The sequence below is a fragment of the Strongylocentrotus purpuratus genome, unplaced genomic scaffold, assembly GCF_000002235.5.
Source record: "Strongylocentrotus purpuratus isolate Spur 01 unplaced genomic scaffold, Spur_5.0 spur5_scaffold_12, whole genome shotgun sequence".
NCBI classification, from domain to species: Eukaryota; Metazoa; Echinodermata; class Echinoidea; order Camarodonta; family Strongylocentrotidae; genus Strongylocentrotus; species Strongylocentrotus purpuratus.
In genome coordinates this window covers 4,858,262-4,886,038 of record NW_022145597.1, presented here as the reverse complement: position 1 = coordinate 4,886,038, position 27,777 = coordinate 4,858,262, and the positions used below count along the sequence as shown (strand labels likewise).

General features: G+C 37.5%; 2 protein-coding genes across 4 annotated transcripts in view; one reads left to right on the top strand and one right to left on the bottom strand.

The window, feature by feature from the left end:
- The window catches only part of LOC591940 (sushi, von Willebrand factor type A, EGF and pentraxin domain-containing protein 1), a 127,345-nt gene extending 103,358 nt beyond the window's left edge, over window positions 1-23,987 (top strand). For both annotated transcript variants that reach the window (XM_030981650.1, XM_030981651.1), the window contains 11 exons: window positions 4,221-4,363; window positions 4,866-5,069; window positions 7,427-7,557; window positions 8,465-8,646; window positions 8,859-9,043; window positions 10,098-10,259; window positions 10,976-11,140; window positions 12,092-12,196; window positions 12,941-13,166; window positions 20,024-20,190; window positions 22,151-23,987. In XM_030981650.1, coding sequence (XP_030837510.1) covers window positions 4,221-4,363; window positions 4,866-5,069; window positions 7,427-7,557; window positions 8,465-8,646; window positions 8,859-9,043; window positions 10,098-10,259; window positions 10,976-11,140; window positions 12,092-12,196; window positions 12,941-13,166; window positions 20,024-20,190; window positions 22,151-22,266 — 1,786 coding nt within the window. In that variant the 3' untranslated portion in view covers window positions 22,267-23,987. The remainder of the gene's footprint in view (window positions 1-4,220; window positions 4,364-4,865; window positions 5,070-7,426; window positions 7,558-8,464; window positions 8,647-8,858; window positions 9,044-10,097; window positions 10,260-10,975; window positions 11,141-12,091; window positions 12,197-12,940; window positions 13,167-20,023; window positions 20,191-22,150) is intronic.
- A 1,280-nt stretch (window positions 23,988-25,267) lies between these two features.
- Window positions 25,268-27,777, bottom strand: part of LOC577149 (methionine--tRNA ligase, mitochondrial) — a 34,080-nt gene continuing 31,570 nt past the window's right edge. Inside the window, exons 11-13 of one of the 2 annotated variants that reach the window (XM_030981652.1) lie at window positions 27,552-27,767; window positions 27,006-27,124; window positions 25,268-25,952 (exon numbers count right to left, since the gene is read on the bottom strand). In XM_030981652.1, coding sequence (XP_030837512.1) covers window positions 25,683-25,952; window positions 27,006-27,124; window positions 27,552-27,767 — 605 coding nt within the window. In that variant the 3' untranslated portion in view covers window positions 25,268-25,682. The remainder of the gene's footprint in view (window positions 25,953-27,005; window positions 27,125-27,551; window positions 27,768-27,777) is intronic. The other variant, XM_030981653.1, reaches the window with a different exon arrangement.

The window sequence follows — 27,777 nt, the reverse complement described above, 5'->3', positions numbered from 1 at the left end:
AAGCGAGTCCGGAGGATCGCGGAGGGCTGCAAGATATCTCTCAGCTACGCGAACTGGACATGATTGCTTGAATGATCTAGCGATAACGACATCAGACCCCTGTCTAAATTGGTCTGTTTTTGAGCTCGTGAGATGAACGACAAGACGATCAGATGTGAATGTGAGGTCGTTATTGGAAATATTTTTCAGATCATCAAATCTCAAGAAACCAGCATAAGAAATGAAGCACACAAACAAAACCCGTAGATCTGCTAGAGAAGCATGGTCATGCCCCTATTTCTCGTAGATCTTCGTTAGAATATCTGGGGTGATCGGATGCTTTCTTAGTATCGGTGAAGATCTGGCGCGTTTGAAACCTTGCAGGGCGAGCTTGACCATTGGGTTATCGGTAGGAGAATGCAGACCTGCTAAGTTGTGGATCCACTTTATAGCTGCTGTCGCAGAGTCGGCAAGCGACTTCATGCCGGTTGTAGCCAAATGTGATATGTACAGAGATAAATGGAAGGGCTGCACCGGGAAAACCAACCGTGGCCCAATCCTCCCATCTTTTCCAAGAATGAAGATATTGCTTGGTGGTTGAAGATGCCTTGGCAGTCATCAGGAGTGAAGGAAGATCATAGACTGCCAAGGCTTGTAATGATGTGTCCTGGAGTGGCGAGGACAGCTTGCTCCATTCTTTTGCCAAATGGAAGATATAAAAAAAGAAACAAAACTGCAAATCCGACAATAATAGCGTGGTCGCATAAAAGGGCGACCACTTTTGACGATCGTGATCATGACACAAATAATGATTGGTGTAAATAAATGCTATGCATTTGCTTCTTTAATGTGAATAGTTTTAAAAAGGGAAGTTATTTTGGGATGGGAGGGTAATAGAGCTCTGACTGCATAACCGAGAATGAGCGTGTAAGCTCGAATCTCGAGTAACGAGAATGCATATAACAAAAGATTACGTAATGCAGCTGTTCGCGGAGGTATGCGTTCGATAACGAACATAAATTCCACTTTCTTCCTCCACTTACATTCCATCAGAAAGTTAATTTATATTCTATCTACCTTAATACAAAATAAATGACAAGTTTGAAACAGGATATTGGTGAACAGATTGGTACGGAGCAGTACTGGCTCTTGAGAAAAAACGCCAAAGAAAGTTGAAGAAGGCGGGTAAAGAGTGACACTGATGCTTGTACATTTTGCATTAAATCAATATTGCATACCAAATGATGCATTAAAACGATTTATGCATACCAAATGATGCATTAACAATTTATGCATACCAAATGATGCATTAAACAATTTTTTTTTTTTTTTTTGCATGCCAAATGATGCATTAAATCAGTGTTGCATACCAAATGATGCGTTAAAACGATTTTTACATGCCAAATGATGCATTAACAATTTTTTGCATGCCAAATGATGTATTGAAAACGATTTTTGCATGCCAAATGATGCATTAAATCAATGTTGCATACCAAATGATGCGTTAAACGATGTTGGAGTTTGCAAGAAACAATGAACTAAAACAAAGGTGCATGTCAAATGATGCATTAAACAAAATAGCATGCCTAATGATACATTTTAGACACATGTCGAACAGTATCCCATTTCCGTACAATAAAATTCCCGATTATTCTGTAGGGGTGGACGTTTATAGTCGAAACGGAGAGCTAAGGAAAGAAAAGAAGGGTTCTCATTAAAAACGGTTGCGACTCCTAAAGAAGATGGGTGAAAGGAAATGTTAAGAAGCCTCCAATTGTGCACGTGAGGGTCCAAATGAGATCCGTCTGGACAGACAATCGGCCAAAAGTAAGAAGAAGGCTACTTAGGGATGATCAAGGTAGCGGTGATAATGTTACAAAACTGCTTTCCGCATAATATACAATCGGTTATAATTAAATTATATAACCGTTATCTCTAATCGTTCATTCATTTCATTGTGAACAAATTATGTAAGTGAATTCGAGGACAATTTAATGGAAAAATTACCTTTCGAAGATGCTTCTCATCACCTGAGTCGTCGGCAAGTTCATCACCGACATATTCGTTTACGGTTGACCATCCGAGTGGCGACCGATCAGCGATTCTTATCAGCTTTTGCCTGTTATTGAGTTCTCGGAGTGCTTCCTTCAGGGTTAGTGCTGTCGTGTCAAAATCCCCCTGCTCGTTTAGGGCGATGCCTCTCTCAATCAATTTTTCAACCTTTTTAGAGTGTTCAAACTGTTATTTGTTCCCTTCACTCTTGAATGTTGGGATGAGTTTGGGTTGTTGAACCGTCGATGTGCAGGTGTCGACCCGGCGCTGTAAGGCGTGGATGGCCAACAGGATTTCTTCGTTCGAGGCGGCAGGAATTTCGTCCATATTGTTAAGGGTGTGGCAGTTAGTTTGAAGTATTTGTTAGGCCTATAAGAACCGAGAGCTCTGACTGCATAACCGAGAATGAGCGTGTAAGCTTGAATCTCGAATAACGAGAATGCATATAACAAAAGATTACGTAATGCAGCTGTTCGCGGAGGTATGCGTTCGATAACGAACATAAATTCCATGTATATGCTATACCAGTACATTGGGTGGTTGCACATCCCAACACATAGGCCCGAATTCACATAGCAAGGTTTGAGCTCAAACCTCCTTATGTTTCGCCAAACCTCCTATTGTTCTTTACAAACCAGGTTTGTAAAAAACGCGTAAAACGCGTAATACGCGTAATATGACGTACGAAAACCAAGGTTTGTCGACAAACCTCCTTTGTGAATTCGGGCCATAGGGTGTGGAATGTGATTGCTAGAATAAATGCACATCCCAATACCAGAAAAAGTATGTGTGCAGGCACTCTAATTATAATACAGGTGTCACTATAGAAATGAGTGACAATTGAATAAAAGGCAAGACTTCTAGCCACACAATAAAGTCAAGACAATAATATATACAAATGTAAAGTTCTTCTATTAAAGGTCAAGTCACTACAAGACATACATGTATGAAGAAAATAAATGATAATTAAACATTAAACCCAGCATATCGGGCTTAATTGGAACCCAATTTGGACTTATATATAGGTACCTGTATTTAAATTGTAATACATGTATATCTCTTTGTAGAAGTAATATATGAAGGTCATATTCTGAATACAGTAGAGCCACATGAAATGTATTACATGAAGAGCAAAACATGTTGGGTGATAGATGCACTTCAATAATACTGGAGTGTACTTCTAGGTATTAACAACAGTAAGTGCCATAATGCTTATAAATAACATCACAGATTTGAAGACAATTAAACCCCCAAAATACATAGACTCATGAATTGAAAAATACTGCTTGTTCAAAACATGCATTCCTACAAACCTTTACAGTGATCAATTCTAATGCTTTTAAGAGGCAAAAGGAAATCAAACTGACAGGTTTTAATAAACTTCAGAATTATCCACATGTCTTGAAATTGAAATCCATAAGAATTTAAATTGAAATATCATTTTAAAAATTCAATTCAATTCCGATTTCAATTTTCATTTCAATCTCAATCTTAGTCTATAACGTACAATCCTTCCTATTATAAGTTTAGGTGTCACTTCATTCACCTGACTAGCTAAAGAGAGATCAAAAGTTCAAATCCCACATGGCAGTTACATATATATGTCCTTTGGTGGTGAAGGCATCAATCCACTACAATTTTGGGGAGCGGGTATCCTGAAACACTTTAAATTATGTTGTTCATATAAATCACCTCAGTTTCCTTTTATTATTAAATGATTGGGAAGTGGTGATGAAAAAAAGAAGGGGGAACTGAACGTACTATGGTCCTCTGTGTAGACACTTATCTGAGTGTTATCAGATACTAAAATATGAAGCGGACAATGCTTGACTCTGTGTATGCCACACAAATGATCTCCCTGGTCAAAACAGTATTTATCATGGGGTATAACCAAAGGCTTCAGGATTATTTAACTGTTTCCAGTCAAGATTAATCTATACTTGTGTTAAAAGGTTGTCAGACCAGAATTGGTAATTGGTAATTTTTCAAGAAATTGTGTGGCACAAAAAACTCTTCTCTCAATTGGTGCCTAATTGTCTGTGCAAAAATGCTTGTGTGGTAAACGAGCGAATATGTAGGGAGGCCAAGTATGTAACTTAAGTGTTAACAAATCACTGTGGTTTTTGACAGCATATGTGAATAAGCCTTTATAACAATTATTTTTTTCTTTGTTGTTGTTGTTTTTATAGTAAACAAAGTGTGCAGTGGTACACACGTTACCGATGGCAAAACAATCTTGCTTTTGAATATGGCTATACAGAGCTGCACTTCCAAGCTACCGACAGTGCATCCAACACAGCTGAGTGCAACCTCAAATTTGAAATTGTACAGAGTAAGTACGGTAGATGGAAATACCTACTGATTTATATTAGCTCCTGAGAGCCTAAAATATGTTAAGGGGCAAGTCTACAAAATACTGCCTGTCCGGGAGTTCTATATATTATAGTAAATAAATGACAATTTAGAATTGAGCATGTTTAATTGAGACAGTAGGCCAAGGTTAAAGTATTATTACATGAGAGAAATTCTAAATATAGGGGTTAATATATCTAACTATACTAGGTACATTAATTAACTATACTAGGTACATTAATGAAATGTGTATGTAATATTTCAGCCAATTGAATGATTGGAGATATATAATGTATACTCTTTATATCTCCCAGATGATTGTATAGACCCATTGAAAATTCTGCCATTTTCAGCAAGAATCAATCATCAGTTGTGGAACTAGATTGAAATTGTTATACTTGTATATATTTCCATCATTACATCATTGATATGGTTTAAATTGAAACAGATGGGGTAAATGAATATTTCTGTTCTAATTGCAGCTACGGAGTGTCCTGAGCTGACAGCCCCGCCCAACTCACAGGTGACTTGTGACCCATCGGGGTTGGTGTGTCGCCTGGCGTGTAACTCGGGCTTCATTCTAACCAGTGACAGTATACAGACAGTGTTCAGTTGCCAGGGTAGTGGGTTATGGAACCACAGTACTGAATGGGATAAGAACCCTTATGTATCTGTCTGCACACGCAGTAAGTAGAAACTCAAATTCACACTCAAATTCATTTTCAAATTCAAATGCAAATCAAATTCAAATTCAAATGTAAACTTGAAACTCGAAACTCAAATTCAATCTTCAAATTCTAGGTCACTTTCTTTGAATAGAAATTCCAGCATTATTAATAATAATAATAATAATAATAATAATAATACATATGATTTATAAGGCACCAAATCCACTTGACAGTCAAATGCTCAAGGCGCAACTTGTGCGAAAGATGAAATACATACATGATACATTTATACAAAGTGCGATAGGAAAGGTACAGGATCATGTAGTTCTAATTTGATACAAAAAAACAATAAAATCAAAATAATGATGATCCAGCCATACAGCTGTATGAAGAGCTCAATGTCAGAAGGATTATGTACAATATGATGTAAATGAGAGTGATTTCAAAATTTTCAAAAAAACTTAGATTAGATTTCAGAAGTCATGGAAAGAACATTTAAATATCTTTGGCTATCAGTGATACAATATGAGAATATATTCAACAAGTTTCATTCAAAGTGTCTTTGTAATTTCAGAACTAAAGATCATCATTAATACTGATACCTTTCCATATATTGATGAGCACCCAAGAGGTTAACTCTTTTATGCAATACAAATTGTCTCTCTTTATCACATTGTATTAATCATGGGAGTGCAAGATTGATCTATACTGGTATTAAAATGTTGTCATTAAAGGAGCTACACAAAGAAAATTCACTAACAACTGATAATTAGAACAAATTACATATGGATGGAAACAGGGGCGTACGCAGGGGGGGGGGGGGGGGGGGGGGGGGGGGGGGGGGGGGGGGGGGGGTTTGGGGGTTCAAACCCCCCCCCCCCCCCCCTTTTGTATTTTTATGTGTGTAAACCCCCCTAAAAAAAAACTAAAACCCCCCCCTTTGTTTTGTTTGTTTTTTTTTGTTTTTTTTTTTTTTTTAAATTAAAAAAAAAAAAAAAAAAAAATTATGCCCACGGCTAACGTAAAGTGACCTTACCCCCCCCCCCCCCCAACGAAAAAATTTCAAATTTTCAAATTTCGAGACCAAAAAAAAAAAAAAAAAAAAAAGTGTTCGCTTACCCCCCCCCCCCACTGAGCGACTTTTCGGTTGGCTGAGTCTTTGCGATTTTTTTTTTTTAAAAGTGTCCGCTTACCCCCCCCCCCCCCCCCCCCACTGAGTGACTTTTGAGCCGGCGCGATTTTCAAATTTTTGGGAGCAAAATATTTTGGGCCAGATTTTAAAACCCCCCCCCCCCCCTTGAAAAAATCCTGCGTACGCCCCTGGATGGAAAGATTTTCTCTTGAGAAACACGAATTATTTGCTGAGAAATCATATAGATATCATGGAAAGGCGTAAAATGCAATTTTTCAAGACCCTTCTTAGACCCCCAAGTGCCCCCAAACGTAAGCCAAACACACGAGTGTAGCGAGCTCTGAATAGTGACGTCACACACTGGACAAACAGCTCAGTGCCGTGTGGCAGTCTGCAGCTAGCCAGCCGTGTCCCGTATGTGACGTCACAAATATTGACGCTCTATAAAGGACGGCTGATTAAGGCAGAAAATCTGGATCTCAAAACATTTTTGAGAGTTGATTACTGCGGGCCCCAAACATAATTTGAAGAAAAGAGTTGTTGTATTTGATCAGCAAGGCTTCCCCTTCGCAATGATATGAGTTTTGCATCAATTCAGAACACTATTGATTCTTCGTGTGGCTACTTTAAAGATAAACTTGAGTTCCGGTAACAAGAATAAAATGAATTCTCACAGAATCAAACAAAACTTACACTGAATGTTCAAGATTACAAATAAATGTCATTTGCAAAACAATTTTGGTAGAAAATGTATACTGGCTGAGTAATGAGCATAGAAAGATAAGGGAATCAAGGTGGACTAACCCCGACACCATTTGCGTTGTCCCATACGCATCTTTCTGTGTATAGTGCTTGTAACTTTACCTAGACTAGGCCACATTTCTTATCATTTTGATGATTCCAGAACCTTGCAGTACACACCAATATGCTAGATGATCAACCTTTTCTGAGCGATTCTACACAGTTTCTTTCACAATCCAATCGCAATAGTGACCAGTACTCAACTTTATCTTTAACACCGGAAATGTGTCTATTTGCAAAGCCATTGTATTCCATAATGCAATCTTTACCTCAATGAGTTCCTGTTGTTTTGTGCTAAAATGCATGTGTGGCAAACCAAATTGTGCATAGAGGTGAATAAAGCAACCAAAGTGTTCAGATTTTGTTATTGTTTTTATTTGATGATCCATACTGTCTTTCTATGAGAATGGTGATCATTTCTCATTGATATTATGCTATACAGGACAAGTTGTGGCAACCATGACATGGGATATGACTGGTGATGTGGTATTCAACCTTGATGGAGACTGTTTCATGGCCAGAAATCATCTACAGACCAGTTTTGTAAAACTCTTCAAAACAAGCAGCATGTTTGTAAGTATATAATAAGGTTCAAGGTATTCTTCAGTTCTCAGGTAATGTTATTTTTTTCATAGAATAAACCTAAACTTTCATTTTAAGAACCCATTGGAAATAAGCAAATAATTAGCTTTCATGGGTTATCCTGTCAAGGTGTATATTTTTTGTTCTGTTCTCTATATCAAGGTATCTTCTCCCAGCTCAGAAGTGAATCACATCTCTATTTTCTGCCGGCATCCTAGTACAGTCTTACAGTGACTTTCAATTCCATGTCCTAGCTGTTCCTCTCCCAGTTAGTAGTTCTTGGTTACCTTCTTGGTCTGCTACCTACCTTTTACTATGCCTTCCATTACATTTTTTAAGAGACTATGATGTCTTTTTATGTGATCAAAGTATTTTGCATTTCTTTCTTTAACAATTCCTTTTAGGGTATTTTCTTTAAGTCCTGCCATATGCAGGGCTTAAACATTTCTTTATCTCATTTTATAAAGTGTTAATGCTTGACAAATAAATGTTAAGAAAATACAAAAACCTACATCAATGTGAACATCATTCCATAGATGTAGATGTAGGCTGTGATACATTGGAAAACACTCTGTCCCTCGAATAGGATGTTACAATAAGCTCCCTTTGGAAACCTTTGGTGTAGTGGTCCACCTGCACATCCCCCAGCAGTTATATCCAGAGGAGAAACATGAGGGCTACCGTACGTGATGAGGTTCGCTTTTTCTCTCCCATGCCCAGATATGATGCCATTGACAATAATGATTGTAACAACTTACAACAACCTTATACATAGAGAGAGAGAGAGAGAGAGAGATAGAGAGAGAGAGAGAGAGAGAGAGAGAGAGAGAGAGAGATACTCTTCAATTTATCATGTCCTGTATATGATCATTTGTATTATTATCAATACCTTTAACAGAAAGAATGTAGTCTGGATAGCTCAGTGGACTGTGCACTCCCTGATGTATCGGTGACCTGTAGCTCTGCTCCTACCACAGCAACCCAAGGACCTAGGAGAAGGAAGAAGAGAGAGAGTGAACCCAGATCAAGAGATACATCCTCGTCGTCTGCTACAGTCTCTCTAAGGATGACAACCACTAGGTACCAGCTGCAATTCACTATGGTCAGCTATGACGATCAAAAATTGTAAACTGAAAAATAGCTCAAAGAACACTTCACAAGTAGAATTTGTTTCTTCTTCAAAAATAGAGAACAAAAATCAAAGAATAAACTGTTATTTCTTAGTTTAAGATATATGGGATCTACATGTATACTCATCTTGAATATTCATATTATCTTTTTTCGCATTACAGTGGTGTATCCTCGGTTCCAAGTTTCTTCAACAATTACAACCAAAGTATAAACAACATGTGGAGCGAGACCAATGTTTCACTCTCCCTTCCCAACATGACGGCGACCCTTAACCCTAACCAATCTGAGCTTGGTGGCTTCATGCCCATCTGTGGCAATGGTCAAATCATAATCAACATGCTTTGTGGTGAGTGTTTTATGCTGACGGTAGTATCATTAGGAATTAGCTCCTCAAGTATTGAATTTGAGGTCGCTTTAATAGCGAAATGTAGTGGCACCAAAAAAAAGGGGTGTTCAGAAGTCATAATGATTAGTGAGTAGATGTAGTTTAATGAGCTTGCCTTGATACCAGCTGGTAGAAATAACATTTACAATTAGAACAAAGGACAAGATCTATAAGGCTTTTGTTAGAACAGCGATGGTATATGGTTCAGAAACTTGGTTTGAAAACAGAAAAGAATCTTGAGAACAGAAATAGCCATGAGACAGAAGATGTGTGGTGTGAAACTATGTCCGATAGAAAGAACACAAGTGAGCTCATGGAAAGGTTGGTTCTGGAAGAAACTCTGGTTCAAGTGGTAAAGAGAAGTGGATGGTTCATGACCAAACATTTCATCTTCAAGTGAGCTTTACTTACCTACCTGTCTGAGCCCCTCCCATCTATCCCACTCTGCGGATTCCACCTGCATGCTGGCTTCAAAAGAGGAAGTATTTGCACAGGCACGGTAATATATAGGAGATTAGGTGAGGGGTTTCCCCGGGGCAACAAAGGTTCTAGAACTTTTTTCAGCTTTCAGATTTTCAGCTACTCTTATTGACATCAGAATGGCAATTATGAAATTGATAAATAATTAAAGCTCACTTGTAAATACAATGTTCGCGGTCACCAACATACATTTCTGTCATACATGTATTTTCTTTCTTTGTATTTTTCTCTCTTCTTCTATCCAACTTTTTTGTAATCTTGCTTGCTTTCTTTCTCTGTCTGTATTTTTTTTTTTTTTTTTGTACTTTTTATTTGCTCATGTGTGTTTACAAACATCACTAATTGTACTTCCATAATCTGAAGAGCTGCATCTAGTCATTAAATGAAGCCAGAGAATGAGAGAAGTAATATTGACAAATGGATCAACCAATTGACAACTGGATTCTCCTATTACCATAGGCTCTGTACAAGAACCATCTGGTTCCTATAGGCAATGGGTTAAATATAACAAAAGAACACTTTGTTTTCATTGCAGAATATTGTCCTCCTGGCACCTTCAAGAACCTGCGGGCCCCTGTGTGTGAGCGATGTCGTAAGGGGTCATATCAGGACCTCATGGGCCAAAGTACTTGTATACGATGTTCTGATGGGAAAAGCACTGGAAGTACTGGTGCATACAAAGCAGATCATTGCAAAGGTGATACTTAATACTGCTTGTTTGATGGTTTCTTTTACCTGACTGCTAATAAAGCATGTGTATGCAACCACAGGACAGGTGGCTGTAAAAGTCCTCTTGGAGGGACTTGGTAATGAGGATTATTGCCTTACCAAACGGTACTATTGCATTGACTTAGTTTTGAACCTGAGACCTTCTGGCTACGAGACCACTGCTCAACTCTGAGCTATTGCCCTTCCTCAAATATATTCTACTCAAAAAGATTGTAGTGTGTACCCCCCTAAATTCGGAATAATTTCTCAGGAGTCCAAAGAGATGAGAGAAAAAAAGAAAAACGCCCCCTTTTTAAAGAAATCTCCGGGTGAAAAGTCAAATACACCCCTTTTTTACAATTCTTGGGCCGGACTTTGTCGCACGAAAAGTACCCCTTTACCGGACATTTTGGCAACACGCATGCGGTCATTCCGACCTCTGAGTGGGGGGGCCGGGGTTCTTACTCTAGCAACAATTGCTTTGGGTTTATTTTGTTGATATAGGGTTAAGGTTGCATTAGGTTAAGGTCAGGTTTAGAGTTGAGGTTGAGTACCCCTTCAATTTTTTGGTTTTATTGTTTCAAGAACAAGTTTGTAAAATTCTAGATGTGTACAAAGCAAAATATGTGGCTAGGAATGAGGAAGTATATATTTAATGAACATAAATTTTCAAAATACTATTTTTGTATTTTTTTTTCTTTCCAGAAATGTGCTTATCTGGAACATATTCCTACCTGGGTCTAGGACCAGACTGCTTGGAATGCCCACAAGGCTCATTCCAAGAGAACCGCGGCCAGAGGGGTTGTGAGCCTTGCTTTGGTAACAATACAACATCTGGTCCAGGAGCCTCATCTGTCACATCATGTATAGGTCAGTATATGCTTTAGCTCTAGGACTAGAGATCAGAGTTTCTTCTTTATATGTCAGTCATATGCATAAGTTCTAGGCCTATTAATTCTTGGACATTTCTTCTGATATGGCTGAGACACAGACCAAGTTTACAAGAGCAGCTTTCAATTTATACTTCAACAAATTAAATTGGATTTGGCATCAGGTTTATGTTTATGAGAATATCTGACTAGAAAGAAGATATAGAAATAATAAAAATTAGAATAGAATCAAATCCTTTCATCTGTTATGGTTTTCTGGTTCTGATGAATTTGGACCTACCACAGCTCTGTTAACTCATTGGCTATGGGAACTGTATGGTTTCTGTGCAAGCCTATGAGAAAGAGTCAATTCAGTAGTTAACTGATTGAAGGGAAATCTAATCATTGTAATAAGTTCATTTGTATGATAGTAGAAAGATAAGATAAACGGAGAGGTGAAAGTTTGAAATATATTGTACCAATACTAAGATAATTATGAATGTTTGAAATATAAGATCACTAAGTACATGTAAGTGCAAATCTCAAGGTGGCCATTCGGTTCGTGGATTGTGACGACGTAACAGACAACTTTCCTGTTTGTTGTACAAAAATATCAATTATTTCTGTTTTCTCCTAAGTTCCTTAATTCTCCCTTTTGGCACTACTCAAAATATATTATGGATAGCATACCATTATAGGCTCTCTCCTGATCCATACATTTTTGAAAACTTAAGATTTTTTTGTTTTGTGTGTTTGAACAAATGGGAAAGTTGCCCGTCGCTACATTACCCAGATGTTAATACCAATATCAAGAGCCCATGGGTAAAGTGATTGCAACTTTCAAACATTTATGATTTTCTCATTCTTTGACCAATTTCATTCAAACTTTTACTAGTTTGCTATCATGGTTGGATTTGCCACATAGTTGATTGATTGCTTTACACCTGTACAGATCCTTCTGATGTGACATCCCCACGCCCTACGTCAGACAATAACATTGATGGAGGAGGTTTATCCACACCAGATTCTAACAGACACTCAGAGACTACACAACCAGGTAGGTGCATGCTTGATTTATAACCATTGCAGATTGGAACCGGATGGATCCATACTGGTCAAAAGTTCCTGTCATTTTTTTGTGATTTTATTTTATTTCTGCATTTTTCCAAATATAATAACAGAATAACAAAGAACATACAATCGTAAGGTATAATACAAAATAAACAAACAATGATAACTTCATGTCAAAATGTTATTTTTTTTTTACATATGTACATATAATAACGAAACTTAATATTTCTATAACATATTATTATAAATTTAAAGTAATATCCAAACTATCAGTTGAAAAAGTGCAGGAGACTGCAATTATAAGCAAAGCTGACTAGGATTTCATTTCATTTGATTTTAAGAATAGAAACATTTGCTTTAAAGCCACTGGCAAGTCCGTGCATAATTGAAGAAACACATACATAATATACATAAGAAAATACAACAAAGAGAACAAATATACGTGCAAATAATTGAATGTATAAATATATATGTATAAATAAAGCCTATAGTTGCCTATCCCCAGTGTAGCTATCTTCGTCACTCCCACTTGCCATTCATTTCAACCAAAGATGATGGGTATTCTTCTTCCAGGTGGTGAATCTTTTGTAAAGTGGTTTTACAATAGCATTTGACTAAACAGGCTTCATGATAGGATTGGCTTTTCTGTAACAGTCTCGAAATACATGTACATGAATGCAAGAGGAATTTTGTCATGAAATCATTTAATTTCTTTCCTCTGCTCATGCAGCGATCTTGAGCGAACAGCCATCTCCCTCTATCATGGTGACAGGTGGGAAAGGTTCCATTACCATGACAACAGACTCTGGAGGGCGCCCTCAGACACCAGGAAGAAAGACAGGAAGAAAGGCCGGGGGAGGTCATGGTGTGGTCATCGGTGTGTGTGTCGCCCTCGTGCTTTTGGTGGTCATCATTGTTGTGATCGTGGTGGTGGTATGGAAGCGACACTCTGACAAGTAAGTAGTGCAAGACATGCAGTATCTCTCACATTATGTTCTTGAATAAGTTTGCATATCAATCACCAAAACATGTATTGCTCTTGTTGTAAGGGGTTCCATGTCACTATTCTGAATTGATGATCTGAGCTTTCAATAGTACTTTAACAAAGAGATATTACAGTTTAACACCTCGGTTGGCTCTTCGCCTCTCTGCATGGTCTCTCATTTGCCACACATTCCATTTTGTACCAAACATAGGCACCGATTGACGCATATGATGCTTTCACTATGAACATAGGCACCGATTGACGTATATAATGCTTTCACTATGAACATAGGCACCGATTGACGCATATATCGCTTTCACTATGAACATAGGCACCGATTGACGCATATAATGCTTTCACTATGAACATAGGCACGGATTGACGCATATGTATTGCTTTCACTATGAACAAAGGCACCGATTGACGTATATAATGCTTTCACTATGAACATAGGCACCGATTGACGCATATAATGCTTTCACTATGAACATAGGCACCGATTGACGCATATATTGCTTTCACTATGAACATAGGCACCGATTGACGCATATAATGCTTTCACTATGAACATAGGCACCGATTGACGCATATATTGCTTTCACTATGAATATGACTGACAAAGAAAGCGGACAAAATATACAGTTCCTCAGGTACAAAAAGGAACATCCCTTCACTGCTATTATGTAAAAGTGTGTAGAACAGGTGTCACATGCATATTCACCTTTTTACATTATAGCAGTGAAGGGATGTTCCTTTGTCTACCTGAGGAACTGTATATTTTGTCCGCTTTCTTTGTCCGTTATATTCATAGTGTTTGTACTACACTCGGCTTCTAAAATTACACATTTCCAGTCTTGACAACCTTTTGCATACTATTACAGACTAATCTTCCAGTAGAAACAATTAAATAATCTTGAGGAGGTTGCCAATTTGATGTCTAGCTAGATAGGACGGATACCTTGGAGCTGTGTGATAAATACTTAGTTTTGACGGCCTAATTCCATTTGGACTGAGATTTTGAAAGTGTTGGCTGAAAGAGTGTAACATGCTGAGCTTCAAGAGACTGAGGAAATCGAGTTCAGAAGAAAAACCCGACGAAATGGACCAACAGAAGATATCAAGTGAAAGTGCCACTCCCACTGTACCGCCATGTACTGAGGTACGTACTGAAAATATGGAAGCCATGTTACGTAACATACTCGAGAAGGTGTCCGTGCTTGACGATATGTGTAAGAAAGTGAATGTTATCTCTGAGAAAGTGGTGAAAATTGAGGCTAATCTTGAAAGTCTAGATACTAGACTTTCAGACCTAGAACATGGAACTGAATTCTTGGAGACAGAAATGAGTGAAATTAAGCAGGATGTGGGAGAAATTCGTGCAACTAAGGCCGGTTTTGATTATGTAAATGAGATTCGACGATCTGTTGTTGACCTTGTTAACCGAAGCAAACTCAACAACGTAATTCTACATGGGATACCAGAAGGGGAGGAGAATGCGCCAGACGGTTCACCGAATTGCATAACATACGCTCGGAAATTCTTTGTTACACATTTGAATATGCATGAGGTGGAGATCGAGCGAGCGCACAGGACCCCCCGAGGAAAGCCTCCGACAAGGAACGAAGGCGTCCGCCCGAGACCACGACCCATTCACGTCAAGCTTCTGAGGTTCAACGATCGAGAAGCAATTCTGAAGCGTAGTTCGGCTCTAAAGAAAGTTCGTATCCAAGATTCGAAGGTGGGAGTCAGTGATGACGTCCACAAAGATACAAGAGATGAGCATAGGCAACTGATGGTGAAAGTAAAGCAACTACGGGAGGAAAACAAATTTGCGTTTATACCAAATTCTGTGCCCCGAGTGATTAAATACAAGAACGGCCCTAAAGACGCCCCCGGTCCCTTGAAAACGATCAGATTGTCAGATATCAACACCACCGACAACACATGAATAATAATAGTAACTGATAAAAACAAATGCACATGAACTATAATATTACTATGATGGAGTTACAGGACATTCATAACTATAGCAACGGTCCAGCCTTTCAGCAACATCAACATAATAATTAATGTTGAACCGGCACTAAGCGATGATTGACTGATGTTGTAAGACCTAGTCAGCCATAATGTTTACATCATGCTCCTTTGTTATTACGCCATAGGAATGTATGTTGGCGAACGAACTATTGCAAAACAGCAATGTTCGTTTTTAAAGGTTTATTTGTTGAATGCCGTTGGGTTTTTTTTGTTTTTTATTTGCCTACAAATATAGGCCAGAAAAACAATTCACAAAGACTGTTGAACTTGTGTAAATTGTATTTTAGGAAGATAATTCATGCTAACTTTCCCCCCAAATATTGCTCTGTCATGATAAAAGAACATACAATTGTATCTAACGTGTTTAATGGATGAGAAAATTGACTTTAAAATCTGTTCTCTTAATGTAAGAGGACTTGGGAACTCTTTTAAAAGACGTTGTATTTTTAATTGGATAAGAAACACAGATTTTCACGTTATTTTTTTACAAGAAACGCACTCCACAGCAAATTCAGAAAAAATATGGAGTCATGAGTGGGGTTATAAAATCATTTTTAACCACGGTCGATCTGATAGTGCAGGAGTGTGTATGTTATTAAAACCTTCAGCTACCTTTGATGTTTTGAATACTGTTAGAGATGACAAAGGTCGAATATTATTGGTCACTTTAAAAGTCAATGAAACCATGATAACTCTCGCAAATATATACGGCCCAAACAATGACGATGGCAGCTTTTTCATTGATTTACATAACCTATTATCAGAACACGGGGAAGAACCGTATATAATTGGTGGAGATTTTAACACAGTTATGGAGGCCAAATTAGACAAATTTCCCAAATTGTTACAAAATCACCCTAAGTGCTTTAAAGCCATTACTGATATAATAAACGACTTTGAATTGATTGATATATGGAGATCTTGTCATTCCACACAGTTGAAATATACATGGATGTCCCATGACTTTAAAATTGGAAGCCGCATAGATTACTTTTTAATTTCACAAAGTTTGATAACATCAGTTTTGAAATGTGACATTGACTTTGGTTACAAAACAGACCACTCACTGATCTCTCTGTTTTTAATAAAATCAGTAGCTAAACGGGGACCGGGATTTTGGAAATTGAATACTTCTTTATTAGCAAATTCAGATAATATGGAGAAGATCAGGAGTGAAATTAACACAGTTTTATTAGAAAACAAAGATCAGGAGCCAAAAAAGACCTGGGAGTTTTTAAAGTTCAAAGTAAGACAAAAGTTTACACAAATTGCAAAAGAAAAGAAAAACAATCGCCAGACAAAATTAAAGCAATTAGAAAAAGAAATAAATAATTTGAATGATGCAAACAATGTTGTCAATGACCAGCAACTTCTAAACGAACTAAAAAGTAAAAAGAGTGAATTTGAAGAATTACAAGAAGAAGTTGTGCGTGGTATCATTGTGCGTACCAAGGCTAAGTGGATTGCTGAGGGTGAACGCAACACTAAGTATTTTTTCAATCTAGAAAAAAGAAACTTTCAGAAAAAATGTATCTCAAGACTACGGACTGAGAACGGCGTTGTAACTGATGCAAAAGGTATTCTTGAGGAAGAAAGGTCTTTTTATAATCGTTTGTATTCATCGAATATCACAGGTGCTAGATCTTTTGCGCCTGTAGACGAGTTGAACTTGCCTGTATTAGATTTGAGAGACAAAAGTTGTTTGGGTGAAAAGATATGGGAAAAGGAATGTTTTGAATCTATTTTAACTTTTTCTAACGATAAGTCACCAGGCTCTGACGGTCTCCCTATTGAATTTTACAAAGCCTTTTGGCCCGAAATAAAAGAACTGTTATGTTCCGTTTATAATAGTTCTTTTTCGGAAAAGTCTCTCCCTAATTCAATGCGACGAAGTGTTATTACGTTGCTTCCAAAAAAGGGTAAGGACCTGTTATCTCTTAAGAACTGGCGTCCAATATCGCTCCTGAACAGTGACTATAAAATTTTAGCGAAGCTTCTTTCTTTACGTATTCAAAAGGTTTTACCAAAACTGATAAGCAATGACCAGTATGGTTTCCTCAAAGGCCGTTTCATTGGAGAAAACATACGTCTATTCATTGACATTCAAAATTTCTGTAGAGCACATCATATCGAAGGCGTGGCTTTGAGTATTGACTTCGAAAAGGCGTTCGATATGATTGACTGGGAATTTTTATATTACGCTTTGAACATTTTTGGTTTTGATCAAGCCTTTATCCAATGGGTTCAACTGTTATATTTCAATATTGATGGGTGTGTAATAAACAATGGATTTTCTTCAAACCCCTTCGAAATACAGCGAGGAGTAAGACAAGGGTGCCCATTATCTCCATATTTGTTCATCGTAGCGGTCGAGCTCCTCGGCTCTTTAATTCGACAAAATAAATACATTATAGGTTTGAAAGTTCACGATATGGAGATCAAAATCAGTCAATATGCAGACGACACAACTATTTTTCTTGAGCCAAATGAACTAAATATTAAACGTTGTATGAAAGTCTTGGATGTTTTTAGAGATATGTCTGGGTTGAAAATTAACATTGAAAAGTGTAATATAATAAGATTGGGGGATTTTAAACAAATATTGTGTCGTGATATCCCATTTACATGGCCGTCGCATAATTTCATGTACTTAGGAGTTAATATCCCTATCAACAATTGCCTGAATTTTTATGAACTCAACTTCAAACCCAAACTTAAGGATATTAAAACAACCTTAAATATTTGGAACTGCAGAACCCTTACGCTTTATGGAAAAATTGTTATTATAAAATCCCTTATCATTCCAAAACTGACCTATCTCTTGAGCACTATACCCAACCCTCCTCCGTCCTTTATTGTGGAAATTCAGCAATTATTATTCAAATTTTTATGGAGTAACAAAAATGACAAGATCAAACGTTCCCTACTTTACAATGAATATAACGAAGGGGGTCTAAAAATGCTCCATTTGTCATCTTTTAATGATGCAATGAAAATTACATGGGTTAAAAGATACCTTGATTATCAAAATGAAAGTAAATGGAAAATCTTTTTGAAATCATCTCTCAAAAAGTTTGGCGGAGACCACTTTTTTAAGTGGAATATTTGTTCAAAGCACATGGTTTTTAATGAAAACATAGATCCATTTTGGAAGGATGTTCTTACTGCGTGGTGTCATTACAAGTACTATAATCCAGTTAAGTTTAAAGAAATCATTTCACAACCCTTATGGTTTAACTCTCACATTTTGATTGATGGTAAACCGATTTTTGTTGAAAGGTGGTTTAAAGAAAATATGATATATATAAAAGATATATTAAACCATGATGGGTCCTTCATACCGTTTGATCAAGTGTTACAGAAGTATGGTTCAGATTCATTTCTAACCTATTTTTCAATATTAGCTGCCATTCCTAAGAATTGGAAAGATACTATAAAGCATGGTGACTGTAAACATGATGTTTTATTGTTGTTGAATGCAAGCGATATTCTTTTGAATGACTTCCTAAGACTGAAAAAAGTTTCAAAATTATGTTACCTTCTTTTTTTGAAAAAACATACAATTTCAATATCAGAAACAGATCACCAAAATAAATGGCAATCTGATTTATCAGTTGATTTGAACAGCTCGTTAATATGGAAAAATCGTTTCTCTTTGATTTACAAATCTTCAAACGAAAATAAAATGAGAAATTTCCAATTTAAGTTCATTCACAGGAAAATTGCGACTGAATATTTGCTATGTAAAATGGGGATTCATGAATCTCCTGATTGTAATTTCTGTGAAACCTATCCACAAACCTTATTACATCTCTTTTTAAAGTGTGAGATTGTGTGTAAATTCTGGAACGAAATATTTTCTTGGCTTAAAGATAAACAATTTCGACAAAACATGTTCTCTGAGGAAGAAATTTGCTTTGGGACTTTAATGATTAATAATTTTTATTTAGTAAACACAGTTATACTCCATGCTAAATATTTCATTTTCTCTTGTAAGATACAGAACACGATTCCCAAGTTTCAGCCTTTCCTAGTTTCTGTTAGACATTTAGAAAGAACAGAACGTATTATTGCTTTCAAAAAGAATCGTCTCGAATTCCATGAGAAAAAATGGCAAGTGTTTAGAGACTGAAAAAGTAGGTGTTCATTTTTTTTTTTTAATCTCTCCTGTACTGAATGTTTGTTTTCTATATTTGCATATTTTATGATTGATTTAATTTTGATGTTTCATGCATGTAATTATTTTCTTGACATGTAAAACTTGTGAATTGTGAAATAAAGATGGAAAAAAAAAAAAAAAAAAAAAAAAAATAAATAATCTTGAGACCTTTGGTATCTATCCCATGACAAATAATTTGTGGCACTAGGAAACCATTGTGTCATATATAGACTCAAATACACTCTCAGTAAATGTAACAATTTATGTGGAGTAGAGTAGCTGTCACACACATGCACACTTGCATAGAACAGTAGTAGCCCCTTTGTTTTCTTTTTGTAAAATCTTTGAGAGAGATGTCTGCAGTGTCAGCTAAAATTCCCTCATCTGCCTGAATGCAAAATTTTCTTTGTATTCTTTAGTATATATATATATATATATATACATTGTGTAGGAATAGGATTTACCTGTTACCTACAAGAACTAGGTGGGAATTAAATAATTCAGAGGTCAATGGTTTAATATGATTACTAGTACTTCGTTGTAGGAATTTGACATAAAATGCTTTTAATGTTACTGTAGATCTGTCAGGCAGAAAATTCAAACCTGCATCACTGTACTATTTCCCTTCTCAGCATCCCGATGATAAAGCTTACTAACATTGCCTCGGCCCCTGGAGATGACTCAGAAGACGATGATGATGACAATGTCACCGGGGATGGAAAGTATCATCAGATGCAGGAGATGGATAACTTTGACTTGGAGCATCTAGCAACATATGGCGATGAGGATGCATTGCAAGGTACGTCAGCTTTATAGTGTCTTGTTACCATGGGGATAGTGAGGATTTGTTTTGTATTTGTAACGTTTAAAAAGAAAAAGATTTGAGAGAGGAAGTGCAAGAAACTGTGATAGAGGGATAAATCAAGAGAGAAAAGGAGAAAGAAGGGGAGAAAGAGAGTACTTTTGTTCCTGTGATCATTGTAATGTTACCATGGCAACACAGTGACAATGAGGATGAGATTGGTGATAGAGCTAGTTTGATTTATTATGAATAGGATAAAGAGAGATACAAGAGAAGGCAGACAGACAGAGGGAGATAGAGAGAGAAGAATACAAGGTAAGAGAGAATGTGTATGGGAAAGACAAATTGGTAGGGGAGATGGTTGAAAACAAGTATCGGTTAGAGGTTATGTTGAATGATATTGAAAACAGAAGAGGAGAAGAGCATAAATAGGGTACCAAGAACTGAAATTGTGTCATGAAGACAAACAATTTCAGAGAATGTACATGTACATTGCGAACTAAATACATGCTAGTAGGAATAGCTTTGCACCTGTAATTGCCAGGCCTGATAATTACCCGATTTAAATCGGTTTCCCAATTATTTTTGTTGTTGTTGATTTTACCCCTATTTTCCTTATTTTTCCCTTATTTCCCCCAATTTTCTTACTCCAAATGTTAGATGCCATTCCCCCCGCCCCGAATCCTCCTTTTTTGTTTTACTCAAGGGGGGGGGGGGGGGGGGGGGAGGGGTGGTTGAGGGAAAGAAAAAAAGAAGACAACTACCCCCTATGACAACCATCCTCTAGGACAACTTAGGGGGTAGTTGTCCGGGGGTAGATGGATATCTAGGTGGTAGTTGTCCTAGGGGGTAGTTGACTGGGGGTGGATATCTAGGGGGTATTTGTCCTAGGGGGTAGTTGACTGGGGGTGGATATCTAGGGGGTAGTTGTCCTGGGGGGGTAGTTGACTGGGGTGGATATCTAGGGGGTAGTTGTCCGGGGGGTAGTTGACTGGGGTGGATATCTAGGGGGTAGTTGTCCTGGGGGGGTAGTTGACTGGGGTGGATATCTAGGGGGTAGTTGTCCGGGGGGTAGTTGACTGGGGTGGATATCTAGGTGGTAGTTGTCCTAGGGGGTAGTTGTCCTGGGGGGTAGTTGACTAGGGTGGATATCTAGGGGGTAGTTGTCCTAGGGGGTAGTTGACTGGGGTGGATATCTAGGAGGTAGTTGTCCTAGGGGGTAGTTGACTGGGGGTGGGTATCTAGGGGGTAGTTGTCCGGGGGGTAGTCGTCCTAGGGGGTAGATGTCTTAGGGGGTAGATGTCCTAGGGGGTAGTTGACTGGGGGTGGATATCTAGGGGGTAGTTGTCCTAGGGGGTAGGTGTCCTAGGGGTAGTTGACTGGGGTGGATATCTAGGGGTAGTTGTCCTAGGGGGTAGTTGACTGGGGTGGATATCTAGGGGGTAGTTGTCCTAGGGGGTAGTTGACTGGGGTGGATATCTATAGGGTAGTTGTCCTAGGGGGTAGTTGACTGGGGTGGATATCTAGGTGGTAGTTGTCCTAGGGGGTAGTTGACTGGGGGTGGATGTCTAGGGGGTAGTTGGCCTAGGGGGTAGTTGACTGGGGTGGATGTCTAGGGGGTAGTTGTCCTAGGGGGTAGTTGACTGGGGTGGATATCTATGGGGTAGTTGTCCTAGGGGGTAGTTGACTGGGGTGGATATCTAGGTGGTAGTTGTCCTAGGGGGTAGTTGACTGGGAGTGGATGTCTAGGGGGTAGTTGTCCTAGGGGTTAGTTGACTGGGGTGGATGTCTAGGGGGTAGGTGTCCTAGGGGGTAGTTGTCCGGGCGGTAGATGTCCTAGGGGGTAGGTGTCCGGATACTGTTTGCTATGTCTCGTCTGAATCATCGGTCTTCAGGATGAAAATTAACATTACAAGTTTTTTTAAATACAAATTGCATGATTTATTCTTTCATTTAGCCAAGCGTAACAGTTTCAGCAATGCCCTCTATAAGTCGGAAGATGATAATCCAGGGGGAGATGCTTCAAAGGGCAATTGTCAAGTTTGGACGACATTTGATGAATCCCAGACCTAATCCTGCCTAGCGTATCAGCAACACATAAGCTTTGTTCAGATATGAAACTGGAAAATTGCAGCGTTTTTTGTGTGAAGACGTCGAGTGTAATACAAGTCACATTTCCTAATCTTTTAACACAGAGCTCAGTGAATTTTTATGTATTTTGTACGACAGTCATTTTAGTGACAAGAAAGTTCTGTGAATATTAAGCATGAAAATCCACTAAGTTGCATGCATGATAGTTTGGGGTTTTACAGTAACTCTACCCACTTTATAGAAGGGGTTTTTTAAACCGTAATTAAAATGACCATGATTTTATGACTGCATATACATGTCCTGTACACTGTACATATTGTATCTTGTGCAAAATGCTATTAAAGAAATGTCTATGGAATTGTGAAGTACTCTGTTCAATGGATTCACATGCACACAGCAGTGCAATCCACAAAGTTTGGGAAATTCTGGTGCTGTAATATGAGAATTTGATATGAAAGCTGTAGAATATGATACAGGTATGTGTGTTAATGTTAATGTTCATAAATATCAGAAAGCCTGTGAAAAACAGTCATTCATTCTAGACACCTGCAAGCACAGAAAGTTAGGTTGTACATTCATTTTTATCTCATTTTTATTAAGTGTTCACAGATTTTTTTAAAACAATTTTTATGAAGCCTTCATGAAACAAATGAATATCAGGTTGGAATCAGGTTGGACATTCCATTAAGCATTTGGTGAATTATTTGAAGAGAAAAATAGAGATCACTCTGACAGTAATAAAAGGAAAAGAACTCTGTTAAATAAATTTGTACTTTGTACATAAATGTACTATATTTTATTATACTTGCAACTGAAACACTGTAACATGTTAAGATGACATTCCATTTAAATTGCAATAAGAAAATGAAGTGCACTTTGTAAAATGTAAATACACAGAGTAATACAAATTCTGTCTATTTTTCTTGTGTGTACATGTACATTAAATTTATATAATAACATAAAAATTGAGCTTTCATTTATTACAATATGTACTAGTTTCCTCAATTTAGAGTTCAGTGATGTTTTAGAACTTCTGAATACGTAGTACTTGTGAAACAAATTATAATAAATGTGTTTCACGCTCTTATACATGTATGTCCATCAGTCCATTATGTATATCAGTTAAAGCTAGTTATTAGAACAATGGACCTGTACCGCCATATGGATTGTTAATTGAAACATGTGCCAGAATAATAACAATTTCAGCTTTTCCTTTAATGTGGCTTCATGTGAAATTTAAAGTATTGTTTTGCCACATTATTTGAGTTAATAAATAGAATATTGTATTATAAGTAGACATTGCTTTCAGTAAAATTTCAAAATGTATTACAAAGAAGTTTAGTTAGATAGAAATTCTGTAAGAAGCTTTACTCCTGTTTGGACAGTTGACAGCATCGCATACTAAATCATAAAATTATTCAGTTTCAATAGATGCTCCTCCAAAATGTTTATTTAAGTTTGACATACACTCTCTACTCTATACACTTGTTTACATTCTTATTTACTTACGAGTAGTTTGCATGAATTTAAGGAGCACATATTTGCTACATGATCATCACACAATCTTGATTTCGTACACATGTATATTTATGAGTTGTACTGCCTAGAACATAATACTTTTAACTTTCAAATAATGATGTAAATGAATACAGACTTGACTATTGACAATAAATGAATTATCCAGGAGATAAGTTTAAAGACAACAATTGTTCTTTGCAGTGTCTTATAAGACTTTTCGTTTTATATAATGTTCAATATAGAGGAAATGATATCCACTTTATAGAACCTTAATTAATTTATCGGTTATAGCTATAATAGGGAGAACGGTTTTGTACGATAGATGCAAACAGCCTCAACTCGAGTGCAGATAGATTCATGTAATGAATTCACTCCCACACATTATTTGTATATTATACAACTCACTCCCGGATCCTAATCAAATGATTGGTCATGTAGTGCGCGTAGAGCGCTTAATACTGCGTTTGCATGATGGGCCTCTTCTTGCCCAGCAATATGCGTGAATGGGTATAGAGGTAAGTGCGCTTGCTATATCTATAGATATGTGTGCGCACTAAATTAAGCCTCATTAAACTTGAGTTTTATTTGTCAGCCATATACTGTCACAAAACAATCTTAAATGAAATCTTTTTACATCAAATAACAAGGATCTAGGAGTTTCGTTGTATAAAACAAATGATGCATGTTTTCATTCGTTCATTATACGATCTATCCACCCTCGTTGATGCTGTGTGTATCTATTGCACTCAGCCTAACGGCTTCGTGCAATAGATGCACACAGCCTCAACTCGAGTGCAGATAGATCGTATAATGAACTCGTGCGCATGCATCATTTGTATAATAGTACGCCCGGGGTCCCTGTGGAACAGCCCTGACTTTCAATCATGAAGTTAATGATGGAAAGCCCAGGACAATCCTAAATGTAAACAGACGGAACTTCGACTGGGCGCAGTCGAAAATGATGCCTCCGCCATAGAGCGATTTCACAAACCAAAACAGAAGCAATTTTTCAAATTCAAGTTTAATTGTAATCCATTAACAGGTTCTCAGAATATTGTGATTACGAGCTATTTTTCATATACATATATGACCCTTTTATTTTGAACTCACGACACTAAAATCTAATCACTTCATAAGCTTTGCAAGATATGTATCTTGCAAAGTCTTGAGTTTGATGCTAATTCGTCCATCGGTTCTAATAATAATGCAATCACAAGCTATTTTTGCATATATAATGAGCCCCATGACCTTTGACCTCATGTCCCCAAATCTATTCAGTACATTAGCTCAGCATAATACATACATGTCCTGCGTTTGATGGTTATCTGTCCATCGGTTCTAATGATGTGATCACAAGCTATTTTTGCATACATAATGAGCACTGTGACCTTTGACCTCGTGACCCCCAAAATCTACTCAATTCATTGGCTCTGCATGATACATACATGACCTAAGTTTGGCAAGAATCCATCAATCGGTTCTTGAGAACGCAATCACAAGCTATTTTTGCATACATAATGAGCAATGTGACCTTTGACTTCATGACCCGTAAATCTAATCAATTCAAAAGTTCTGCATGACATAAGTTTAGCAGAAATCCATCAATCGGTTCTTGAGATATCACGAGAACGGGACGTACGGACGTATGTATGGACGGACGGACGGACAACCAAAAAAAGTAAATGGCCTTCAGGGTGTTGCCAGACATCATCAAATGTCGTCCCTCTTGATGCAAGTGTTGCAAAAACATACCTGTTTGAACTCTAAATCTCAAATGCTTGCTGCTCCACATGTTTCCTTCTAAGCTGCATGTAACGTCAAGGTAGTAGTTTCTCAATTGCATAAATTTTGTGAAGTAGATTATCATCCTTGTGCCATCGTTATCTGCGTGATTCTGTCTTGAGTCTAGAAAATAGCACACTAGAGTCCCCGCTCAACCCCCGTCCTCCATACCCTTCCCTGTCATCCCCTTCCAGGGCCTCAAAGCACTTGAGTTGCTCCCAGCTTCTCTCCATCTTCTCAACCCCTATCTTTGTCAGGAGTCTGTCTGTTAGGTCAGGAACTATCGGCTGGGTCAATATCCCACAAACCCTCAGTGTTTCCATGGTGACATGTATAATAGAATCAAGCCAAGGTCTGTCAATAGGATTCTGTATGAGGTTCAGAGAAACATAACATGGATAGAATAAACATAATGCTGGCACGATGATAAGGACAAAAAGAAATGAACAATAAACAAGTATATTAAATTTGGAATAAAACTCTTTTGACTAACTTTTTTAATTAGCTTACACAAAGTCATGAAAGACCTCTGGAACATTAAAAACAGCACCCTTACATGACATGATAGATACAAATCTAACAAATATCACCTTATTTCAGTTCTCATGCATGAAAATGGGACATTGCACAAAATCACATCCTTACACAGCAAACACCAACACTAACACTTAAATAAAGTAATAAACCCTAAAAATTCAAATTCAGAATATTCCATACTTTCTTCTTTATTGGTATGCTCAAAATGTCTCCCAAAGCATGAAACTCCACAATGATTATACCTTCTTGTTTGGTGAAGGCAGAAGCATGAAAGGAAGGGTAATAACTACTCCTCAACAATGCACCAATACAAAACAAGTGGTGGCATATCCCAGGCACTATTGGTATTTATCAATCATTGCATTTGCCCACCTTTCTATATTGTAGATGGACTGATGTCCCCAATATATGCTATGTACACCTTTTACAGGGTTGATATCAAATTAAAAATAACATCACATTTCATTTCTAAACAACATATTTCAAAATACAATGCATTCATATATATTTAAAAAAAAGGTATATACAAAATAGATACTTAACATGTAATATAATTAATATTAGTTAATCTGAGAAACATAAGTACTTGCAGTTTTCTCAATCTATTTTCCAGAAAAATTTCTTATGATAGGAGTGGTTTAAACGTTTGACTGGAGATGCGAACATCGCGGGGTTCAAACCCTGACGTGTCCTGTGGCGAGACATTAATCTACATTTACCATTCTTCACTCGGGTGTTAACAAGGTACCTGTAGAAAGGAATTACATGAATGCTGTGAGCACTGAAAGTGGGAGCCTAGCAGAGCCAGGGTAACCTTGAGCACCTTGCTTGATGGATATAAAAAATATTCGATATTATTACTACGTCATTTGATATTAACTTACCTTGGTAAGATTCCAAGGTTCATGACGTTGGACGAAAGCGTTGGCCATGCGAAGACAAGTCATAATCTCTTCTAAGCCACGATAGAATAAGAATTGCTCGTAATGCTCACCAACGATATCTGAAGAGAGAAACAAAAGGAAGAAAAGATAAATCAAAAGCACAAGTAATCAACAATATCTGGATAGAGATATGGAAAAGATAAAACATTATTCACAAGAGCAAGAATAAAATTGATCATCTACACAAAGCACAATTTTTCTCAGCACAGTTTCTTGAATACAACTATGGAAAGACGAAAATATCATTTAAATCAAGCAATAAGATCTCATCGTAATTTTAAGCACAAGTCTCTGAACAAAGACAGGGCGGAATTACTGTCTGTTCTAGCTCGGTGAAGAGCATGTCAAAGACAAATGTCATTAATTCTCATACAAACTTGTACCAGATTTTAATGAAATAATAAACAAAAGTTAAACCTATATTAGCACTTAGAGCATTTCAAGTTCTAAAATAAAAGGAAATGAACATGGGTTGCATTTTAATACCTGGTAGTCTCTTGACAGACTCCACTAAAAGATAATCTTCATCTGTAGTCCTAGCTGTTGTACTCTGACCAGGTCTGCTGGGGAAGAGGTTGCTGTCTAGCACAGGGAAGACCTGTTGAGGGTTTAATGTAGGTGCAGCTACCCTGGAGAGGAGGTTGCCATATGTGTCAGCCAGCTCGGCATTCAGCAGAGCAGAAACTTTCATGTCAGAGTAATCTAAAATGAT